The 22,648-nt window shown below is 51.8% G+C and overlaps 1 protein-coding gene across 2 annotated transcripts; it reads left to right on the top strand.

Moving 5' to 3' along the window:
* The first annotated feature begins 260 nt into the window (after window positions 1–260).
* On the top strand, window positions 261–13,553 carry RCN3 (reticulocalbin 3). Of its 2 annotated transcripts, none has more exons than XM_043598551.1 (7): window positions 261–346; window positions 769–1,016; window positions 2,862–3,064; window positions 4,207–4,379; window positions 9,232–9,292; window positions 12,560–12,759; window positions 12,978–13,553. In XM_043598551.1, exons 2-7 carry the CDS (start codon window positions 775–777, stop codon window positions 13,083–13,085), a joined length of 987 nt encoding a protein of 328 aa, XP_043454486.1. In that variant the 5' UTR covers window positions 261–346; window positions 769–774; the 3' UTR covers window positions 13,086–13,553. The 2 variants fall into 2 exon arrangements, with proteins under 2 accessions (XP_043454486.1, XP_043454487.1); XM_043598552.1 differs by having other exon boundaries at window positions 342–563.
* Window positions 13,554–22,648: the final 9,095 nt, after the last annotated feature.

The following is a 22,648-nucleotide window of genomic DNA, read 5'->3' as shown; positions in this document are numbered from 1 at the left end:
GCTCCCGAAATCGAAGAGCTGGGGGTGGTCGGGCAGGGAGCCGCGAGGCCTGCCGGGAGCTGTAGTCCTCCCGCCTCGTGTCTCTCCAGGGGCCGCCCACCTCGCCGGCCCTGGGAAGGGGCGGGCGGAACCTCGGGGGCCCCCACTCTTCTCTGTGGACGTGGCGTGGGGCGTCCGCGGAGTTCACGGGCCCCGCCCCCCGGGGGGTCTTCGTGAGCGCTCATTGGTCGGAGGGCGGGCCTCTGAGCTGCTGGAGGCGGGGCCTGGCTGGAGAGCCGCCAAATGGGGCATCTTTACGGAGAACGCCGAGCGGAACGTGTAGGGGGAAGCGAAGCTGGATTGTCTGGTAAAGGGAGGCGAGAGCGGGTGGCCTGCCCAGGGAGGGCGGTTCGGGTTCGCTCGGGTCGAGGAATTGAGTCCAGGCTGCAAAGGACGCCTGAGAGCCTGCATGATTTCTCTCTGGCCACGACCCCATCCCATACTTGGCGTGGGAAGTACGCCACGTCTCCCGCTTGAAACCCCCACTAACGGCTCTGGGACCAGTCTGGGACTCCCTCAGAAGAGTCAGTCCCTACCTCGGAGAACCCCGCCCCCCTTTTGCCCATCCCCGGCCCTTCTTGAGCCCTAAACTTTGCAGCTTGCTATCGTCTGTCTTGTCTTCGCTCTCTCCACGCATCGCACCCCCCCTCCCCCCGCCGGCCCGACATTCTGCCCTGTCTATATCCTTTTTCCTGTGACCCCTGACTCCTAGCCTCCACCACTCCCTAGGGACTGATGATGTGGCGTGCATCACTTCTGCTGCTACTGCTGCTGCTCAGGCGTGGGGTCCAGGGCAAGCCATCCCCTGACGCAGGCCCTCACGGCCAGGGGAGGGTGCACCAGGCGGCCCCCCTGAGCGAGGCCCCTCATGATGACGCCCACGGAAACTTCCAGTACGACCATGAAGCTTTCCTGGGACGGGAAGTGGCCAAGGAATTCGACCAGCTCAGCCCAGAGGAAAGCCGAGCCCGTCTGGGGTAGGAGAGAGATGGAAGGGAGGATTCGGGGTTGTATTTTTAAACAGGGAGGTCAGGGGAGGCCTCAGTGAGAAGGTAATATTTGAGCCATGTGAGTATCTGGGCGAATAGCATTCCAGGCAGAGGGAACGAACTGTAAATGCAAAGGCCCTGAGGCAGGAGCAGGCTTGATATTTGAGCAACAGCGAGGCTACCGAAGAGGAGAAGGTGGGAGGTCACGGCAGAGAGAGAACAAAGAGCCCAGGGCCTTTCAGGCCACAGTGAAGATTTCAACTTTTCTCTGGATGAGATGACAGCCAAGGGAGGGCTCTAGGCAGAGGAAGGACCTGAGCTGACTTAAGTTTCAACAGAATCCTCCTGGTTACCTTTGGGGGAACAGGCTGTAGGGGGCAAGAAGCAGGGAGCCAGTGAGGAATCAACTAGAGTAGTCTACACGGGAGACAAGAGACGATGGTGACGAGACCAGGGTGGAGACAGTGGCGGTGACTGGGTCTGCTGGCTGGGAGATCGTGCTTGGATGGGGTTGGGTGAAGGAGGGTTGGAGGAGGAAAGGCAGCGATAGGCTAACGCATTTGGAATAGCCCTTGCTACAGTACCTGGAACCCTTCTAAGAGCTTCACAAGGGTTAACTTAGGCAATCCCCACAATCAGGCTGTAGGGTAGGTTCTAGTGTTTATCCCCCATTTTACAGGGGTAAACCGAGGCACAGAGAGTTTGTTCGTGTTTTTTTTTTTTTTTTAAGTGACTTGCCCACGGTCACACAGACAGCAAGAGGGGGTGGCAGAATTTGCACCTAGACTGAACAACAGCCTGAACCTCAGTGAGGGAGGGTGTGAGTCCTGGGGACTCCAGCTCCAGACCGATCAGAGCAGAGACAGCCCAGAGCGGGAGGGGGCGGCGACCTGGGCATCGCCATCTGGGAGTCAACCCTAGGGGCTGGGTTGCGGGGCTAAAGGACAGCGACCCAGGGGAGCGCTCCCTGTGGGCTCTGTGAGCGGTTGGGCAAGGACCCAAACCGGTGGCGGGGGCCTGGGATCCGACTGGAGCGGCCCGAGAGAGGGTGTGTGAGGAAGGGCCTCCAGGGGCTTCATATGCGACCCCAAGGTGCACGTGATCTGGCCAGAGCACGGGAAGGGAGTGATGGAGGCCAAGCCGGCGGGGTTGCGGGCGAGTGTCTTAGGCCAATGCCTGATACAGTCAGGGAAAGGTAGGGAAGAGGTGCGGGACGCAGCCCAGGGCGGCGCTGTGGGGAGAGGCACCTGCAATGGGCCGGTGCAGCCAGGCGGGCGGGGCAGGGGGCGGGTTGGAAGGGATGGCCTGAAGACCCGCAGGGCCTAAAACGGTGAGATGTCAGGGGTGAGTGTGGCCGTGGCCATCAGAGTTCAGAGAGAGGCTTGGGACAGGGGCCATGCGGGCGAGGGGCGCGATGTGGCGCCTCGCTCCCTCACCCCACCCCGACTCGGACAAACAGATGGAGCAAGTGAGGGTCTAGGGGCAGAATTGGAGTGGAGGGTGTGACCCTGGATTGTCGTATGTCCTTCCCCCAGCCCGGGCTTGTGGAGGACCGCGGCGCCAGCCGTAGGCCCGCAGCGCCTCGGAAAGGGCGTGAGAGCCTCTGGGAGCCGAGCCTGGATTGAGGGGGCGGAGCCCCGCGCTGGGCGCGGCCCTGGGGTTGACACGTGCCTCCCCTCGCTGTGCTGGCGGCTCTGGGACCGCGCTTTCACCGCTCTCTGAGGGTGTCTCGAGTGGGGGCGTGGCTCTGCCCCAGGGGCGGGGCCTGGGTGGAGGCGGGACTCCGGGGGGGGCGGAGTCCGGGACTGACGTGTGCCCCGCCCGGACTCGCAGGCGCATAGTGGACCGCATGGACCGCGCAGGGGATGGGGACGGCTGGGTGTCGCTGGCCGAGCTCCGCGCTTGGATCGCGCACACGCAGCAGCGGCACATACGGGACTCGGTGAGCGCGGCCTGGAACACGTACGACACGGACCGCGACGGGCGTGTGGGTTGGGAGGAACTGCGCAACGCCACCTATGGCCACTACGAGCCCGGTACGCGGCGAGACCCCGACTCCCGCTCCCCACACACATCGTGACCCTGACTTTTTTTGCTAGTCTCATCCTGAGAACCTTTCGCTTATTAAACAGAATCCCTAAGCTTTGACCTCTAACCCTTGAGCAGGGTCTACCCACTTCTAGTACCCCATCACCCTGAGACTCCCCGTCTCTGATCTCTGGCTTCTGGCTCCGGCATCCGCGACGTCCATAACCCCGCGACTGGGGGATCGTTGACCAGGGACATCTACCTGTCATACTCTGTCATCCTGACCATTGATCTCCGACCTCTCATCCTGAGAACCCCAAATCCATTCACCCTGTCCCCTGGCTGGCTGGGGACATGGTAAATGTTCCTGTCTGTCGCCATGCCCCAGCCCTGTGACCCCCACAGCTAATGTTCTCTCCCTCCTGGACCCTCACCCCACACTCCTCCTCCAGCCTGTCCCTCATGCAAATCCCAGAGGGGCTTTCCACACCCAGAGCTGACCCTGACCTTCCCCTGCTCACAGCCTTTCATGGCTTCCCAGAGCCTCCAAAGGAGATTCCCAGCAACTCAGTCCAGCCTGGCTCAACGCTCTGGCTTTCTTTTTCTGCATTTTCTGGCCAGCCATGTGGATCTCCCTCGGTTTCCCTGAACTCATCACGCTCTTCAAATCTCCACATTCCGCTCATACTGTTCCCTTTGTTGAAAATGCCCTTCCTCTCCTCTCTGTCCTTAGCCCGAGTCAGTATAACCTACTGCACCAGAGGGTGACCTTGGGGCCCCAAGGGCCAGTGTCCACTCAGAGTTCATCATTCCTGGCCCTATGACTTTGGGCCACTTATTTCCTCTCTGTGGGAATCTATTTTCTCCTTCATAAAGTGAGAATAAATGAAAGAATTCCTTTTACTTGTGTGTGTGTGTGGGGGGGGTGGGTGTGAGAATTAAATGCAATTTTGTAGGTAAAGAGCATATAATAAGCTCTCACTGCAGGGTAGATACTATATGCAAATAATGAATCTCTTTTAATTATTATGGGTTCTGTGAGGTCTTCCTGCCCTGACTCCACTGAGTTGGATTCCTTTGGCTTTTCCCTCAACCAGCCTCGTATTCCCTCCATTAAAGCACACCTGACCGAGATATCCCCCTTCCCCAGGTGAAGAGTTTCATGACGTAGAGGACGCCGAAACCTACAAGAAGATGATGGCTCGTGATGAGCGGCGTTTCCGGGTGGCGGACCAGGACGGGGACTCAATGGCCACTCGTGAGGAGCTGACTGCCTTCTTGCACCCCGAGGAATTCCCTCACATGCGGGACATCGTGATTGCTGTGAGTGAGGGCCCTAGGAGCCCGCTCCTCACTTCCCATCTCCTCTCCCCCACCCCAGACCCAGGCTTTTGACGTCAGGGCCAGCCTAACAGTGCCCGGGAACCCAGGCTACAAACAGATCAATGGAGGGCAACTTCTCCCTTGCCCGACTCCTGACCTCCCTGTGTCCAGTCTCTCCTGGCTCTGCATTCCCCTTCCTGTGGTCATATTTGGGGTATGGGCCCCCAGCCTGCCATCAGAAGAATCCCCCAGGGGTGCCTGGGTGGCTCCGTTAAGCGTCTGACTCTCGGTTTCTGCTCAGGTCATGATCTCACGGTTTCATGAGTTCGAGCCCCATATCGAGCTCTGCACAGGCAGTGCAGAGCCTGCTTGGGATTCTCTCTCTCTCTCTCTCTCTCTCTCCCTCTCTCCCTCCCTCTCTCCCTCTCTCCCTCTCTCCCTCTCTCCCTCTCTCCCTCTCTCCCCCTCCCCCTCCCTCTCTCCCTCCCTCTCTCCCTCTCTCCCTCTCTCCCTCTCTCCCCCTCCCCCTCCCTCTCTCCCTCTCTCTCTCTCTGCTGCTTCCCCACTCGCACCGTCTTTGTCTCTCTCAAAATAAATAAATAAAACTACTTTTTTTTTTTTTTTTTTTTTTAAAGAAAACACATCCCCCAGACAGACTGGGGCACCTGGGTGGCTCAGTCAGTTAAGTGCTCGACTTCGGCTCAGGTCATGATCTCACGGTTCATGAGTTCGAGCCTTGCATTGTGCTGACAGGAGCCTGGAGCCTGCTTTGGCTTCTGTGTCTCTTTGCCCTCTCTCTGCCCCTCCCCCACTGTACTGTGTGTGTGTGTGTGTGTGTGTGTGTGTGTGCGCGCGCACGCGTGTGGGTGTCTCAAAAAGAAAAACATTTAAAAAAAGAAAGAAAACATATTCCCCAGAAATGCCTCTGGAAGCCCCAGTTGTGGCCAAACTCCAGGAAAACCCCAATCTGACCACACCCCCATACATGGACTTTCTATTTGTAATTTTTCACCAATCCCCTCTCCATTTTATAGTGGAAGGATATCTTTCTTTAGACTTTAATAGACTTTAATTTTTTTGTTGTTGATGTTTATTTATTTTTTGAGAGAGAGCCAGAGCGCGAGCAGGGGAGGGGCAGAGAATGAGGGAGACCCAGAATCTGAAGCCGGCTCCAGGCTCTGAGCAGTCAGCACAGAGCCCAACGTGGGGCTCGAACCCACGAGCCAGGAGATCATGACCTGAGCCGAAGTCGGACGCTCAACCGACTGAGCCACCCAGGCGCCCCTTATTTGTTTGTTTGTTTGTTTGTTTATTTAAAATGTTTATTTTTGAGAGAGAGACAGAACGTGAGCAGGGGAGGGGCAGAGAAAGAGGAAGACACGGAATCAAAAGCAGGCTCCAGTCTCTGAGCTGTCATCACAGAGCCCAATGTGGGGCTCGAACCCACGTGAGATTGTGACCTGAGCTGAAGTCAGAGCTTAACCAACTGAGTCACCCAGGCACCCCTTTATGTATTTATTTTTAGTGTTTGTTTATTTTTGAGAGAGAGAATCATGTGCACGTGAGCTGGGGAGGGGCAGAGAAAATGGAGGACAGAGAATCTGAAGCAGGCTCCGTGCTGACAGCACAGAGCCCGAGGCAGGGCTCGAACTCACGAACTATGAGACCATGATCCGAGCTGAAGTCGGATGCTTAACAGACTGAGCCACCCAGGCACCCCTCACAAATTAGTTTTCAAATATAATTATGTGTATTTCTAAAATAGCTAACTTACTGATGTGTTTAAATGCCCAAAAGATGCAAAAAAAAAAAAAAAAAAGTGAGTCATCCTCGACCCTACTCTCCATCCCGTCCCCACGGCTAACCCCTGTCTTGTGTTTCCATTTTCAGAGCTGTTTTGAGGGTCTGTGGCAAGCCTGTTAGGACCGAGGGCTCTGAGGCCAGAAGGCCTGGGTTCAAATCCCAGCCCTGCAGTTTCTGGCTGTGTGATCTTGGGCAAGTTATTTAACCTCTCTAGACCTTTCCTCATCTATAAAATGGTGGTACTGATAATATCCATACATGAAGGCTGGTTACAGGGACTAGATGAGTTAGTACATGCCAAACTGCAAAATTGACCCATGGTAGATGCTCATTACGTCCCTTCACACACACACATCAGTATAGCTATGGGATAAACCTTCTGGAGGGAATCACTGGACCCACTGGGATGTGTGCTTTCAGTGGCTTTAGATATTTCTAGGGCATTTTATTGGCTTGATGTCCAGCCCACTCTGGAGATGACAAAGGTCCAGAGAGGAGAGGGGCACCTGGGTGGCTCAGTCGGTTGAGCGTCTGATTCCTGGTTTCAGCTCAGGTCTCGATCTCCCGGTTCGTGAGATCAAGTCCTGCGTCAGGCTCTGCCCTGATGACACAGAGCCTGCTTGGGATTCTGTCTCTCTGCCCCTCTCCCACTCATGCTCTTTCTCTCTCTCAAAAAAAAAAAAAAAAAAGGATCCAGAGAGGAGAGATGTTAACCCAGCCTTCTGGAACTCACTAGTAGATAATGTTGTAACACCTCTTTACTCTCCTAAGTTGAGATTATTTTTTTAACGTGTATTTATTTATTGAGGCAGAGAGCAGAGGGGAGGGTGGGGAGAGAGAGAGAATCCCAAGCAGGCTCTGCGCTGTCAGTGCAGAACCCAGTGCGGGGCTCGATCTCACAAACCGTGAGATCATGACCTGAGTGGAAACCAAGAGTCGGACGCTTAACTGACTGAGGCACCCAGGCGGCCCCTGAGTTGAGATTACTTAACAGACCCTGATCGCCACGTCCTGTGTGCCGGGGGCACCGTCGTAACACCTTTACCTAAGCGTTACCTTGATCGAATTGTCACGGCAACCCTGTGGGGGTGGGCAGTCACCTTCATTTTACAGACAAGGACACGCAGGCACAGAGAGGTGAGACTTGCCTGAGATCACCCAGACTAGAAAGTGGCACAGCCTGGATTTGAACCCCAGCAGCTGAATCCGTGGTGCCCACCAGGGGGCAGCAAACTATGTAACCTGCGGCGCCATCCAGCCCACAGCTTGTTTTTGTAAATAAAGTTTTATTGTAACACGGCTAGGCCCATACACTTCGTGTGCTACAGCTCCAGAGTTGAGTCGGAAATAGTTCCTATCTGGCCCTTTATGGAAGAAGTTTGCCAAAAGCCTCTGTCTGAATTCCACTCTTAATCTTTCACGTTCACGGATGTCAGGTGCAACCTCCCCACACGTAGGATTTCAAAACATTGCTATTAGCCCCAACTGCACTATATCAAGGGAACACAGAGAAGAGTCACTTATAAGATACAACAGGAGGGGCACCTGGGTGGCCCAGTCGGTTGGGCCTCCGAGTTTGGCTCAGGTCGTGCTCTCACCAGTCCCGAGTTCGAGCCCCGCGTTCGGGCTCTGTGCTGACAGCTCCGAGTCTGGAGCCTGTTTCGGATTCGGTGTCTCCCTCTCTCTCTGCCCCTCCCCCACTCATACTCCATCCCCCTCTCTCTCAAAATTAAATAAACCTTAAAAAAAAGAAATAACAGGAATTTCAATATACGTATTGTAGAGTTACTAGATTTAGCAAATAACAAAGGGCATTCAATTATACTTGAACTTATGACAAGTAATGTAAACAACAAATACGTTTTTTTAGCATAAGTATCTCCCACACAATATCTGGGACATACTTATGTTGAAAAACTATCTGACATTCAAAATTTTTTCAGTGTTTATTTTTGAGAGAGAGAGAGAGAGAGAGAGAGAGAGAGAGAGACAGAGCACAAGCAGGGAAGGGGCAGAGAGAGAGGGAGACACAGAATCAGAAGCAGGCTCCAGGCTCTGAGCTGTCAGCACAGAGCCCGAGTGAGCCTCGAACCCGTGGGCCACGAGATCATGAACTGAGCCAAAGTCAGCTGCTCAACCGACTGAGCCACCCAGGCACCCCTATCTGAAATTCAAATGTAACTGTGTCCTATAGCATAAGTATATTCCAAATACTGTGTGGGGAGATACTTATGCTAAAGAATTATTGCTTGTTCATCTGAAAGTTGAATGTAAGTGAGCCTCCCGTATTTTTTCTGGCCACCCTAAGATGTTGGAGCTGTCTCTGCTAGAAAACATAGTGGGGTGTCGGACGCGGCACTGTCCTATAGTGAGTGAGTTTGAATGTAAAAGTGGGGAACAGAAGCTGTTTGCTCAAGAAGTGGAGAAAGGGGCGCCGGGGTGGCTCAGTGGGTTAAGCGTCCGACTCATTTCCGCTTAGGTCATGATCTCACAGTTCCCGGGGTTCGAGCCCTACGTCGGGCTCTGTGCCGATGGTGCGGAACCTGCTTGGGATTCTCTTTCTTTCTGTCTCTCTGCCCTTCCTCTGCTTGTGCTCTCTCTCTCTCAAAAATAAATGTAAAACCTAAAAAAGAAAAAAAAAAAACCCAAAGTGGAGAAAAACACCAGGAGCTGAGGTATTGTACATTACAATGGTCCACCAAGTTATGTCCTGCTTATAGGTAAAAGGGAGCTAGGGTCTAGGCTCTGCTAAATGGGAAGAGGCTTCTGCCCTTGGAGAGTGTCTGCTTCGGGGGTGAGAAGAGTGTTACCGATGCGGGACACATCTCCTTGTGTGTTCTGTATAAGACATCTGGGTTCCCTGGCCACCCCCCCCCCCCCCCCCCCAGGTAGGGCCTGCATCACTGTGCACACCAGAAAGCCACCCAAGCCCCGGCCGGGTAGACCGTGCTGAGACTGCTCTGATGCCTGGCCGCACAGCCGAGCCAGAATTCCCGGAGAGAACCTCACATCCCTCCCCCAGAGCCTGACCCAATGCCACTCTCCCCAGGAAACCTTGGAAGATCTGGACAAGAACAAAGATGGCTACGTCCAAGTGGAGGAGTACATTGGTGAGTTGAACCTGATCCCCCTCCCTGAGGACGCTTGTCTTCTCCCGAACAGCCCAGTGTATACCACCCATGGGAGAGCCATGGCCCTCTGAAGTGGGGGCAGGGGCACGGCTTGAGTTCATGTAGCCACCAGGAATTTATTAGGCACCTACTGTGTGCTGGGCCCCTCATGTATTTATCGATCACCCACCGTGTGTCAAGCCTAGCAAACATTTATTGAGTACACGTTTTTGCTGGGCCTAGCCAATTTTTATCAAGCACCTACTATGTGCCAGACCAGAAGAGCATTTATCAAGCACCTACTGTGTGCCAGGACCAGGAAACATGGATTGAACACCTACTGCATGGTAGCGGTTGAGGATACAGCAGAGAATATCCCACACCGGGTTCCTTCCTGGGAGGGTCTGGAGTCTACAAAATCCGGCCTCAGGGGCTGCATTGGTTGGGGTGGGAAGTCAGGGAGCTTGTCTTGAACTTGTATTTGCACAGCAAAGGCTGTGTCTCCTGTTATTCCGAATTTGGGGGGTGGTCTTGTGACACCCCCAAATTTGCCCTCGGCCCCACCTCTACCCCTGTCTTGAGGGGCAAAGAATTTAGTTGAGGGGAAAGCTGTTAAACATGGATATTTTTTCAAGTTTGAAAATATTTTTCTTTTTCTTTAAAAAAATTTTTTTGTGTTTATTTTTTATAAAGTGTTTTTTTAATGTTTATTTATTTTTGAGAGAGAGACAGAGCATGAATGGGGGAGGGGCAGAGAGAGAGGAAGACCACAGAGTCCGAAGCAGGCTCCAGGCTCTGCACTGTCAGAACAGAGCCCGATGCAGGGCTCGAACTCACGAACCGTGAGATCATGACCTGAGCTGAAGTCGGACGCTTAACCGACTGAGCCACCCAGGCGCCCCTTAATATTTTTTTATTTTATTTTATTTTATTTTTTAACATTTATTTATTTTTGAGACAGAGAGAGACAGAGCATGAACGGGGGAGGGTCACAGAGAGAGGGAGACACAGAATCTGAAACAGGCTCCAGGCTCTGAGCTGTCAGCACAGAGCCCGATGCGGGGCTCGAACTCACGGACCGCGAGGTCATGACCTGAGCCGAAGTCGGTTGCTTAACCAACTGAGCCACCCAGGTGCCCCCTTAATGTTTATTTTTGAGAGAGAGACAGAGCATGAGTGGGGGAGGGGCAGTGGTTGGGGGGCGCGTACAGAGACTCCCAAGAAGGTTCCATGCCATAACGTGAGTGCGGAGCCCGACTCAGGGCTCGATCTCATGACCAACTGATCACTACCTGAGCCGAAACCAAGAGTCATATGGTGAACCGACTGAGCCACCCAGGTGCCCCAACGCATTTTTTTTTTAAGTTTATTTATTCATAATCTCTACACCCAACATGAGGCTCGAACTCACGACCCCAAGAAGAGTCACATGCTCTACCGACTGGGCCAGCCAGGCCTCTCAAGACCTTTTTATTTATTTCTGAGAGAGAGAGAGAGAAAGAGAGACAGAGTGCAAGTGGGGGAGGGGCAGAAGTATCTGAAGCAGGTTCCAGACTCCGAGCCGTCAGCGCAGAGCCTGGTGCGGGGCTTGAACTCATGACCCGCGGGTTCATGACCTGAACCGGAGTCAGACACTTAACCAGCTGAACCATCCAGGTGCCCCAAGACCTTTTTATTTAAGCATAATTCATTTTTTTCTTTTCTTTTCTTTCTTTTTTTTTTTTTTTTTTTTTTTTTTACATCTATGAGGGTAGAAGTCTTTCCCCCCCACCCCCGTAAGCAAGAACTGAAGCATCGTCACTGACTAAGAACGAAAGCTGGCACCCTGTCACATGCTGGCCTCTGTTCTAAGTGGTTAGCACCTCATCAGTTCAGTTAATGCCCCCCTCAACCCCTACGAGGCTGTGCTTCCCCCATATTACGGATGAGGAAGCTGAGGCCCGGAGGGATAGATACTTGACTGAGGGGGAGCAGGACGTCAGTTCAGGTGGCGGAGCCCAGGGTCCCACCCGGACCCCCCTAGGCTGCTTCTCTTCCCCGTGGAGTTCCGGACTCCCCAGGGTCCCTGAACTTCACAGATTTGAATGCGCCGTGCTCCGGGGTGCGGGCTTCACAGCCGGCCTGCCTCCTTCCCACCTGCCCCCCCCCCCAGCTGTGTGACCGCCCATGAGTTCCTCGTCCTCGGTGTCCTTGCCTCTAAAGGCGGTCATAGAGCACCCAGCAGGTACAGTCACCTGTAGGCCCCCCAAACTCCCCTCAGCACATGAACGCCCGAGCGAAAGGTCTATCCAGGCAATGGAATGTTATTGGGGCATACAAAGGGATAAAGGATTAATACAATGCTACAAAGTATATAAGTCTTGGAAACAGCGCGCTGAGTCGCGGTGGGGTGCAGGAAACCAAAGTGATGTCGTGTGGCAGCTACACTTTAATAAGAAAACGGGGGCACCTGGGGGGGCGTTCACTCTGTTTGAGGCTCTTGATTTCCACTTGGGTCATGATCTCCCAGTTCACGAGTTTGGCCACGATATCGTATGACTGCATTTATATGAAACGTTCAGGATAGGAGAATTCATGCAGACAGGAATTAGATTACTGGTCGCCAGGGGCTGAAGGGGGGCAGGGGGTAGGATAGGGAGTAACTTTTTTTTTTTAATATTTATTTATTTTGAGAGAGAGAGAGAGAGCACGAGCAGAGGAGGGGCAGAGAGCGAGAGGGAGAGAGAGAATCCCAAGCAGGCTCCACACTGGTTTTTTTTTTAATAATTAAAAAAAAATTTTTAGATCTATTTTTTGGGAGAGAGAGAGTAAACAGAGAAGGGACAGAGAGGAGACAGAGAATCCCAAGTCAGCTCTGTGCGAAGCTCAGTGCGGGGCTCGAACCTGCAAACCTTGAGATCATGACCTGAGCCAAAATTAAGAGTCGCCACTCAACCAATGGAGCCACCCCGGTGCCCCTTGAGGGAGGTTCTGAAAGCGGGGTGAGCTGTTCTAAGGGTGGCACACAGCATTTCACGTGTGTATCCCTCAGACTGATTGCCAGTTGAGGAAAGGATCGATCAGTCAAGTCACTTTCCCTGTAGCAGGACTGTCACCTGTAAATGGGGTGTTGCCGTTAGTCCCATTCAAACAGAGGAGGAGACCGAGGCCAGGGAAAGCGAAGGGGGCTGCCCGGGGCCCCTTGGTCAGGAGCGGTCGGGGACCGGACGGAGCCTCTGGTGGTCGCGGCCCCAAACCGCCTGACGTCACCCCTGTCGCCCGACTCAGCGGATCTGTACTCGGCCGAGCCCGGGGAGGAGGAGCCGGCCTGGGTGCGGACCGAGCGCGAGCAGTTCCGGGACTTCCGCGACCTGAACAAGGACGGGCGGCTGGACGGCAGTGAGGTCGGCCACTGGGTGCTGCCCCCGGCCCAGGACCAGCCACTGGTGGAGGCCAACCACTTGCTGCACGAGAGCGACACCGACAAGGTGTGCAGGGGTGGGCTCTGCAGAACTGACCAGACCCACCTTGGGGCTGCCGGGGTCCCTGTTGGGCCCCAACAGACAGACTGAGAGGGGTGCCGGAAGGGAGGAGCGGAGAGCCAGAGAGAGGGGGACGGAGACCTGGGGGGGCCACAGAGGTCCAGAGAGGAGTCTCACAGGCAGGGCCCCTTGTCATCCCTGCTGACCTCTGACCCTCCCTCCAGGATGGGCGGTTGAGCAAGGCCGAGATCCTGAGTAACTGGAACATGTTCGTGGGCAGCCAGGCCACCAACTACGGCGAGGACCTCACGCGACACCACGATGAGCTCTGAGCCCCAGTGTGCCCGCTACAGCCTTGTGGCCCCGTGGGATGACCGGAGGAGGGGCCCCGGTGGCCAGGCCCCCCTCCCCATCTGGACCTGCGGGATGTGGCCACACCCACCCCGTGTCCCTGTCCCCCTGAGCTCTCAGGGACCCACCAGGTCAAACTTCTCCAGGACGCTGCAGCCCCTCCCTGCCCCCTCCCCTCCCCCGGGGTCTCACAGACACAAAGGGTGAGTGACCATCCGTTTCTCACTGGCAGAACCTCCCAGCCCAGACCAGGGCCCCCCCGTGTCAAGCTCAGCCTTCAAGAGCCGCCACTGACCATTCCAGCTCCGAATCTGGGCCTCACACTCCACAACAGAGAAACACTCCCCGCCCCGCACCCCACCAGCCCCCCCAGGACTCGCCCGCCTGCCGGCACGGCCCCCACAATGCCTCCTCTCTGCCAGGGAGGCAATAAATTCCAGTCCTGGGGCCTTGTCTGTGTGTCTCTGAGGGGGTGACGGGGGCCTTGGGGAGGAATTGGGGGCTGTGCCTGGGAGCTGGGGGGGGGGAGGGGGGCTGTGGGCTGGAAGGAGGGGGCACAGGCGTTTGGAGAGGAGGCTCTAGGCGTCAGCAGGTTTTGAGGGCATTCCTGGAGCCCCCTGGAGAGCACAGGACGGCAGTGTGCTGTTGGCTGAGTGGCCTGGGGGTGGGGGCCTCCCTGGTGAACAGAATGAGGAAGTAAGCCCTGGGGACATCTGGAGGGAGAGCCAGCCAGACAGAGGGAACAGCAGGAACAGCAGAGTGTGCCCCGCGTGTGTGGGTCAGCCAGGAGGCCGGTGTGGCTGGAATGGGGTCAGCGAGCTGGAGAGGCGGGGGAGGTAAGAGCAAACAGAGAGCTGGAATCTGGTGGTACAGGGTCCCGTGGACAGGTCTTCGGGGTCGCTTTGCGGTGAGACGAGATAGTTATGGGCAGAGACCCAGAGAGGCGGGGGCAGAATTTGCACTCAGTGAGCTGGGAGCTCGAGGAGGGTCCTGAGTAGATGTGAGCTGACTTGGGTTCTAACATGGCGGTGTCTTTGCTGCTGAGTTGGGACAGAAGGACGGGACGGTACAGGCATTTATTCCTCGTGCAGCCCTGTGAGACCCACTGGTTTAAATTCTCCTCTAGAGCTCCCAAAGGATCTATAAGAATAAGGTCACCAAAAGGTTTGTAACAGCTTTAACCAGGAGAGCCACAAGCCAGAAACAGCCCATGCTCTCATCCACAGGAGAAGGGGTAAATACGCCGTGGAACCTTCCCCCAGGCGATGTCACACCAAGGAAAAAGAATGATGTGGGGCACCTGGTTGGCTCAGTCGGTAGAGCACGTGACTCTTGATTTGGGGGTTGTAAGTTTGAGCCCCATGTTGGGAGTAGAGATTGTCTAAAAATAAAATCTTAAAAAGATATATTCCTGGGGCACCTGGGCGGCTCAGTCATTGGTTGAACATCTGACTTAGGCTCAGGTCACGATCTCACAGTTTGTGGGTTCAAGCCCTGCGTCGGGCTCTCTGCTGTCAGTGTGGAGCCTGCATCAGATCCTCTGTCCCCCACTCTCTCTCTCTCTCTATAAAAAAAAAAAATATTCCCTGGATTTTTAGGGCAGTTAAACTGTTATGTATAATATGCTAATGCTGGATAAATGTCATTGTACTTTTGTCAAAATGGCTTAGTTGAGAGTCCAACTCTTGATTTTGACTCAGGTCATGATCCCGGGGTCCTGGTAGTGAGCCCTGTGTCATGCTCCATGCTGGGTGTGGAGCCTGCTTGGGATTCTCTCTCTCCCTCTCCCCCTTTGTCCCTCTGTCCCTCCCTCTCAAACAACAACAAAGTCCCTAGCATGTACCACACGAAGAGTGAACCCTAATGTATTTATGCACTTTAGTTAATAATAATGTATCGATGTTGGCTTAGCAATTATAACTAAGTATCACAGTAATGCAAGATGTCAATAAGGCGGGGGTGGGGGTGGATGCCTGGTTGGCTCAATCGGTTGGGTTGAGCATCTGACTTTGGCTCAGGTCATGATCTCAAGGCTTGTGAGTTCGAGCCCTACGTGGGGCTCTCCACTCTCAGCACAGATCCTGCTTTGGATCCTCTGTCTCCCTCTCCAACCCCTCCCTGACTTTCTCTCTCTGTCTCAAAAATAAATACACATTAAAAATGGGTTTTTATTTATTTTTTAATGTGTATTTATTTTTGAGACAGAGAGCATGAACAGGGGAGGGTCAGAGAGAGAGGGAGACACAGAATCTGAAGCAGGCCCCAGGCTCTGAGCTGTCAGCACAGAGCCCGATGTGGAGCTCGAACTCACGGACCGTGATTTCATGACCTGAGCCGAAGTCGGACGCTTAACCGACTAAGCCACCCAGGCACTCCCAAAATGGTTTTTTTTTAAAAAGATGTTAATAAGAGGGTAAACTGGGGTGGGGTAAAGGGGTATGTATGGGAATATTTTATACTTTTCTTTCATTTTCTTAAACTCAAAACTCTTAAAAAAAAAGTTTTTATTTATTTGAATAACCTCTACACCCAACGTGGGGCTCAACGTTATGACCTTGAGATCAAGAGCCGAATGCTCCACCAACGGAGCCAGCCAGATGTCCCAACCCAAAACTGCTCTTAAAAATAAAGCCTAGGGGCACCTGAGTGGCTCAGTCAGTTGAACAACTGACTCTTGATCTTGGCTTAGGTCATGGTTTCATGGTTTGTGAGTTTGAGCCTTGTGTCAGCTCTGCACTGACAATGGGAAGTCGGCTTGGGATTCTCTTCCTCCCTCTCTATCCCTCGCCATCATGCTCTTTGTCTTGCTCTCAAAATAAATAAACTTGAAAGAAAGGAAGCCCAGTAGAGGCACCTGCCTAGTTCAGTCGGTATAGCTTGCTACTCTTGATCTTGGGGTTGTAGGTTTGAGCCCCACATTGGGTCTACACCCAATTACTTAAAAATAAAATCTTAAAAAAAATAAAGCCCATTAATTAAAAAAAAAATCATAAGCAACTAAAGTAGAAAGGAAGGGGCGCCTGGGTGGCTCAGTTGGTTGAGCATCTGACTCTTGATTTCAGCTCAGGTCAAGGTCTCGTGGTTTGTGGGTTTAAGCCCCTCACTGGGCCTGTGCTGAGAGTGTGGAGACTGCTTGGGATTCCCTGTCTCCCTCTTTCCCTGCCTCATTCTCTCTCAAAAATAAACATTAAAAAAAAATTGAAAAAAAAATTTCTAGGTCAAGTCCTAGCCCCCCCCATATTTGATGATTTTTGTTCTCCTTCTGGGGGAAAGAGATGGAAATAACCCAGGGCAAGACTAAACCTATAGACCAATGTGGGGAGAACTGGCATCCTAACATATTAAATCCTCCAATCCATGAACATAGTATATTTCTCCAGTGAGACAAGTGTTGGCATCCTCTCAGCAGTAGGTTTTGTAGTTGTCAGAATAAAGGTCTTAGGTCCTTTGTTAAATTTATCCTTAAGTATTTTATGGTTTTTATGTTATTGTAAGAGAAGTTATTTTTAAATTTCATGTTCTAGGGGCGCCTGGGTGGTGCAGTCGGTTAAGCGTCCGACTTCAGCCAGGTCACGATCTCGTGCTCCGTGAGTTCGAGCCCCGTGTCAGGCTCTGGGCTGATGGCTCAGAGCCTGGAGCCTGTTTCCGATTCTGTGTCTCCCTCTCTCTCTGCCCCTCCCCCGTTCATGCTCTGTCTCTCTCTGTCCCAAAAATAAATAAACGTTGAAAAAAAAAATTTTTTTTTTAAATAAATTTCATGTTCTAACTTCTTGTCTTTACAATATAAAATACAATTATTTTTGAATATTAGACTTGTATCCAGTGAACTTGCTAAATTTGTTATTCGTTCTAGAATTTCTGTTCCATTTTTTTTATCGTTTTATTTTTCTACTAAGATATCTTTCTAGACATATACTTTTTTTTAATGTTTATTTTTGAGAGAGAGAGCGCGCTAGTTGGGAGGGACAGAGAGAAAGGAAGACAGAGGTAGGATCTAAAGGAGGGTTCGAACTGTCCATATGGAGTCCTATATATGGGTCATTTTGGTGTTGGTCTTAGGTTACTGCCTTTTTTCTTGAGAATGGGTCATATTTTCCTATTTGTTTCCATTTTGAGTAGTGTTAGAGTATATCCTGGATACACTGTAGAAACTCTGGAGTCTGTTATGTTCCTTTGAAGAGTATTGATTTTTTTTTTCCCCTAAACAACCCATTAACTTGGTTAAACTCAAACTGTAATCTCTGTAAAACTCCCTCCTATGAAATTTGTACCCCACATTTCAGTTCACATTTTTTTAGGTTTAGCTGGGCTTCCTGGAGTGTACCCCATGCAGATGTGGTTCAGGGTCAGCTAGATATTTGAGCAGAGTTTTTATAAAAATATTTGGAGTGCCCTCACCCTGGATTTCCAGTATTTATACCTTACTTTCCTATTGTTCTGGTGCTTCAAGCTAGGAAGACTGGACTTTTCCCCTGGTGTTTTTAGCTGCCCCTCTGGCTAGGACCAGAACCTACCCCCAGGCTGTACAAATAAGAAACCACCCACTGCCTTTCTTTTTTATTGTCAATTTCCCTCCAGTTTCTGCGCGGTTTGGTTCACTTTCCAGTGCCTTTGGGTAATGTTTTCTGTTTTATCCAGAGTTTATAATTGGTATCTGTGGTAGGGTTGGAATCTGAAACCAAGTGTGTCTGAATCCAAGTGTTTAAAACGTTTATTTATTTTTTGAGAGAGCGGGTGTGGGGGCGGGGGGGGGGGGACACAGAAACCGAAGCAGGCTCCAGGCTGTGAGCACAGAGCCCAATGTGGGGCTTGTACTCACCAACCAACCATGAGATCATGACCTGAGTTGAAGTCAGACGCTTAACCTAACCGATTCCCTGTCTGAATCCAAGCTTTTAATTATGGTAACATACTGCCCCCTAGTGGCTGCAAGTGGAGAACTGGTTTATGAGAGTAGGGCAAATTTGTAGATCTCTGGGGGAGCTACATGTTTGAAAACTTTTTTTTTTTAATCAAAATAATACAGCAACAAATTACTTGTATGGGACAGCTCATTACGAAAGATTTCCTGCACCTTGTCACCCTTTGTGCCTCTCCCCAGGTTTTTTTTTTTGTCTTTTTGCACATTTTATTTTTAAATTTTGGCAGTATACTTATAGGATACAAAATTCTAAATGTACAAGATGTTACATGCTAAAAATGAGTCTTTCTTCCACCACGTTCGCCTCCTCACAGGCAGCCAGTGTTTCTTTCCAGGGAGAATTTACATAGATTTAGGCAAATATGTACAAACTGTTTTTCTTTTTAATAGAAAGAAGGGCAGATGACTAACAATGTTTTTTACCTTTCTTGTTCCACTTAACAGTTTTTTGAATCAGAACGCTCCGATCTTAAGTTTTTATAATTTATTTCTTATTGAGGTAATTCAGAATATATTTTGAAGACCATTTCAGTTCAGTCCACGAAGATTTAACCAGTTCTCCACTGACCAACATTTAGGCTGTTTTCAGTTTGTTTGTTTGTTTTTAATTTTTATTTATTTATTTATTTAATTTATATTTATTTATTTATTATTGAGAGAGAGACACAGAGCATGAGCAGTGGAGGGGCACAGAGAGAGGGAGACACAGAATCTGAAGCTGGCTTCAGGTTCTGAGCTGTCAGCACAGAGCCCGACGTGGGGCTCGAACTCACCACAAACTGTGAGATCATGACCTGAGCCTAAGTCGGTCACTCAACCGACTGAGCCACCCAGGTGCCCCTTAAGATTTATTTACTTAAGTAATCTCTACACCCAGTGTGGAGCTGGAACTCACGACCCGAAGATCGAGAGTCCTGTGCTCTTCTGACTGAGCCAGCCAGGCACCCTGTACTGGGAACATTCTAGTTTGGGTTTTCTTTTCCTTTCTTTTTCTTTCTTTCTTTCTTTCTTTCTTTCTTTCTTTCTTTCTTTCTTTCTTTCTTGTTTATTTTTGAGGGGGGCAAAGAGAAAGGGGGACAGAGGATCTGATGTGGGCTCTGCGCCAACAGAAGAGAGTCCGATGCAGGCTTCGAACTCACGAACCAAAACGTGAGATGGTGACCTGAACTGAACTGGGATGCTTAACTGACGGGCTGCCCCCTAGTTCACATTTTTTTGAGCATGTTTGTGCCTCTGTGGGATGTATAGGTCAGTAGAGATTGTGGGATCGTGGAGTTGGCATCTTTAGCTCTTACTAGATATTGCCAAATTATCGCTGTTTCCTTGCCTACCAGTGTGGTTAAAAAAAAAAAGTTCATTTCTGGGGCGCCTGGGGGGGCTCAGATTTCAGCTCAGGTCATGATCTCGCGGTTCACAAGTTCGAGCCCCGCGTTGGGCTCTGTGCTTACAGCTCAGAGCCTGGAGCTTGCTTCGGATTCTGTGTCTCCCTCTCTCTCTCTGTGCCCCCCACTCGCACTCTCTAAGATAAATAAACATTAAAATTTTTCCAATAAATTAAAAGATTTGCCTATTCTGGACTTTTTATATAAGAGGGATCATACATCATGTGACCTTTTATGGCTGGCTTTTCACTTAGCATACTGTGTTGTTGTTTTTATTTATTTAGTAATCTCTACACCCAACTTGGGGCTTGAACTCACGACCCCGAGATCAAGTCTCGCGCACTCTTCTGACTGAAGCCAGCCAGCTGCCCGGCATACTGGTTTTCCAAGTTCATCCACGTTGTAGCAGGTACCGTACTTCATCATTTTTATGGCTGAATGATATTTCACTGGATGACTATACCATGTTTTGAGTATCCATTCAGCACTTGAAAGACATCTGGCTTGTTTCCACTTTTCGGCTAACACGGCTAGTGCCGCTAGGATCATTCATGTGGAAGTTTTTGCGCGGACAGACTTTCAGTCTCCTTGGGTTATATACCTAGGAGTGGAATCATTAAGTTGATTTCTTTTAAGTTTTTTCTTTCTTTCCTTCTTTCTTCCCTTCTTTCTTTCTCTTTCTTTCTTTTCTTCCTTCCTTCCTTTCTTGTTTCTTTCTTTCTTTCTCTTTCTTTCCTTCCTTCCTTCCTTCCTTCTCTTTCTTTCTAAGAAAGAGAGACAGCAAGAGAGAGAGGGCAGGAGAGGGGCAGAGAAAGAGGGAGGAGAGAGTCCCAAGCAGGTTCTGCACTGTCAGCACAGAGCCCGACTGGGGGCTGGGGACCCACAAACCGTGAGATTACAACCTGAGCTGAAATCAAGAGCCAGATGCTTAACTGACTGAGCCACCCGGGCACCCCCCCCCCTTATTTTTTTAGTTTTTAAATTTGACTTTTAACTCCCATAAAGTCCGCTGTTTGGTTACAGATCTATGAATTCTGATGAATCAGTCATGCAACCACCCCCCACAATCAAGATACCCCTCCCGTTGCCCCTCCCCCAAGCCTCCTGCTATCCACTCCTTCCTAGCCCATCCCGCTCCCTCCCTGGACAACCAAGGAATTGCCCCTGTCTATATAGTTTTCCTTTCCAGAATAAATCTCCCTGTTTAAAAGCCTGAAGAACTGCAGGTCATGGTCATGGACTCCGGCCATGGTCTCGCGGTTCGTGGGATCGAGACCCGACTTGGGCTGTGTGCTGACAGGGTGGCGTCGGCTGGGGATTCTGTGTTCCTCTCTCTGCCCTTCCCCTGCTCTCGCTCTCAAAACAAATAAATAGACATTTAAAGATACGTACAACTAAAAGCCTTAAGAATTGCAAGTGCCTGCCAGTGCCCTCTGCAGGCCAGCTGAGGCCGGAGCCACTGCAGGCACCCCCACCCCACTTCCCCTGGCCTCTTTCTTGCTCTCACCTTCCCAAGCGGCGCCTAAGGGCCCTCTGCTGAGAAAAGGCACCTCCTCCTCTCCCTTCCACTGCTGCGGCTCAAGCTGCCAGGAGGCCCCTGCTTCCGCTGTCCCCTTTGAAACCTCAAAGGAAACTACTTTCTTGGACGGACCTTGACCTGCACCCTGCCGCCTCTCCGCAAAGGGGGGTCTCGAAGGGCCCGTGGATCAGGGGGATTTAGGCCCCTTGTGGAAATACAGGTGCAAGGCTGGGAATCCTGGAAGCTTTGATCGGTGGTGGCAGGGCTGGCCTGAACACGTGTGAATAAGACTGGAGTCCCTGAGGAGGCTGAGAGAAAACTGGAAGGTCCCAGGGGTGGTTGTGGGCGATTAAGAAAGAGGCTGAGGGGCGCCTGGGTGGCTCGGTTGGTTAAGCGTCTGGCTCTGGGTTTCGGCTCAGGTCATGATCCCACAGTTCGTGAGTTCTAGCCCCTTGTTGGGCTCTGAGCTGATGGCGGGTGCAGAGCTTGCTTGGGATTCCCTCTCTCTCTGCCCCTCCCCACCCCTCTCTCAAAATGAATACATAAACTTAAAAAAAAAAAAAAAGAAGAAGAGGCTGATGGGGCACCTGGGTGGCCCAGTTGGTTAGGTGTCCCACTTCGGGTCAGGTCATGATCTCGCGGTTCAACAGTATGGAGCCTCCTTGGGATCCTCTCTCTCCCTCTCGCTCAGCCCCTCCCCTGCTCTCTCGCTCAAAATAATAAATAAAACTTAAAAAAAAAAACAGGCTGAAGATTGGGGGTGTTTAGGGACCGAGGGGTGGCTTGAAATGCTCTAGGTAGAAAGGGGTTGGCTGGGAGCTCACTAAGGGGGGGGGGGGAGATTCATGGGGTGACAATGTGGAGATACCTGGGGGAGGAAAAGGTACAGAGGATGGGAGGAAGGGCAGGGCTGGAGGTGGGGAGGTCTCTGGAGGCGCCTGGTTTCTAAGTGAACCTGAGTTCTGCTACAGCCTTGAGCAGTGTGACTTTGGGCAAGAGCATCTTTTCAGGGTCAGTGGGCTGTTCTGTGAAATGGGTACAAGCGTCCCTCCCCCAGGACTGTGGCCCAGACGCAAGAGGACCATAGATCGACAAGCCCAGATGGCAAGGCCTGCCCTTGAATGTCAGTGGCAACTGGGCCAGTTTCCAGGTTCTGGGGTCTAGGGATCAAAGGGAGGTCCGAGAAGGCTCTGGGGGAGAAAATGCTGGATTTTGGGGGGGTGCTCTCCAGGGTGCAAGGATGATACACCCCCCTCCTACCAAAACCTTCTCCTGCAGACACCAGACAGGGTCTTCACCAAAGAGCACCGAAGGGCACTTCCCGGTCCTTTGAGTCGGGTCTGGGCGTTCGATGAAAACTTTTTACAGAAGTGAAAAGGCAGAGACTGCTGAACGGAACAGCACGTGCCCTGAGATGTCATGCTGGTTGAGCCAACTCGTGTACACACGTGGAGAAAGCCCTAGAAGACAGAACCTAGGTGTCCCTCAGGGCGGGAACGTTAAGGCTTGTTGATCTTCGCTTGACTATATGCTCTACTTTGCACACTGCCCACGGGTGCTTTTATGAGTCGATGGTCATTGAAAACAAAGCTCTAGGGGCGCTTGGGTGGCTCAGTCGGTTAAGCCTGTGACTTCGGCTCAGGTCATGATCTCCCGGTTCATGGGTTCGAGCCCTGGGTTTGACTCTGTGCTGACAGCTCAGAGCCTGGAGCCTGCTTCTGA

This window comes from Prionailurus bengalensis, chromosome E2 (genome assembly GCF_016509475.1).
Source record: "Prionailurus bengalensis isolate Pbe53 chromosome E2, Fcat_Pben_1.1_paternal_pri, whole genome shotgun sequence".
In the NCBI taxonomy this organism is placed as follows: domain Eukaryota; kingdom Metazoa; phylum Chordata; class Mammalia; order Carnivora; family Felidae; genus Prionailurus; species Prionailurus bengalensis.
This window is presented reverse-complemented; position numbering and strand designations above follow the sequence as displayed.

What these genes read in the sequence shown, in the direction of transcription:
- RCN3 (XM_043598551.1), top strand. Translation starts at nt 775, where the DNA reads ATGATGTGGCGTGCATCACTTCTGCTGCTACTGCTGCTGCTCAGGCGT. An exon ending in TGCGGGACATCGTGATTGCT is followed by an intron (nt 4,380 to 9,231) that starts GTGAGTGAGGGC and finishes CACTCTCCCCAG; the next exon opens with GAAACCTTGGAAGATCTGGA. An exon ending in ACGAGAGCGACACCGACAAG is followed by an intron (nt 12,760 to 12,977) that starts GTGTGCAGGGGT and finishes CCCTCCCTCCAG; the next exon opens with GATGGGCGGTTGAGCAAGGC.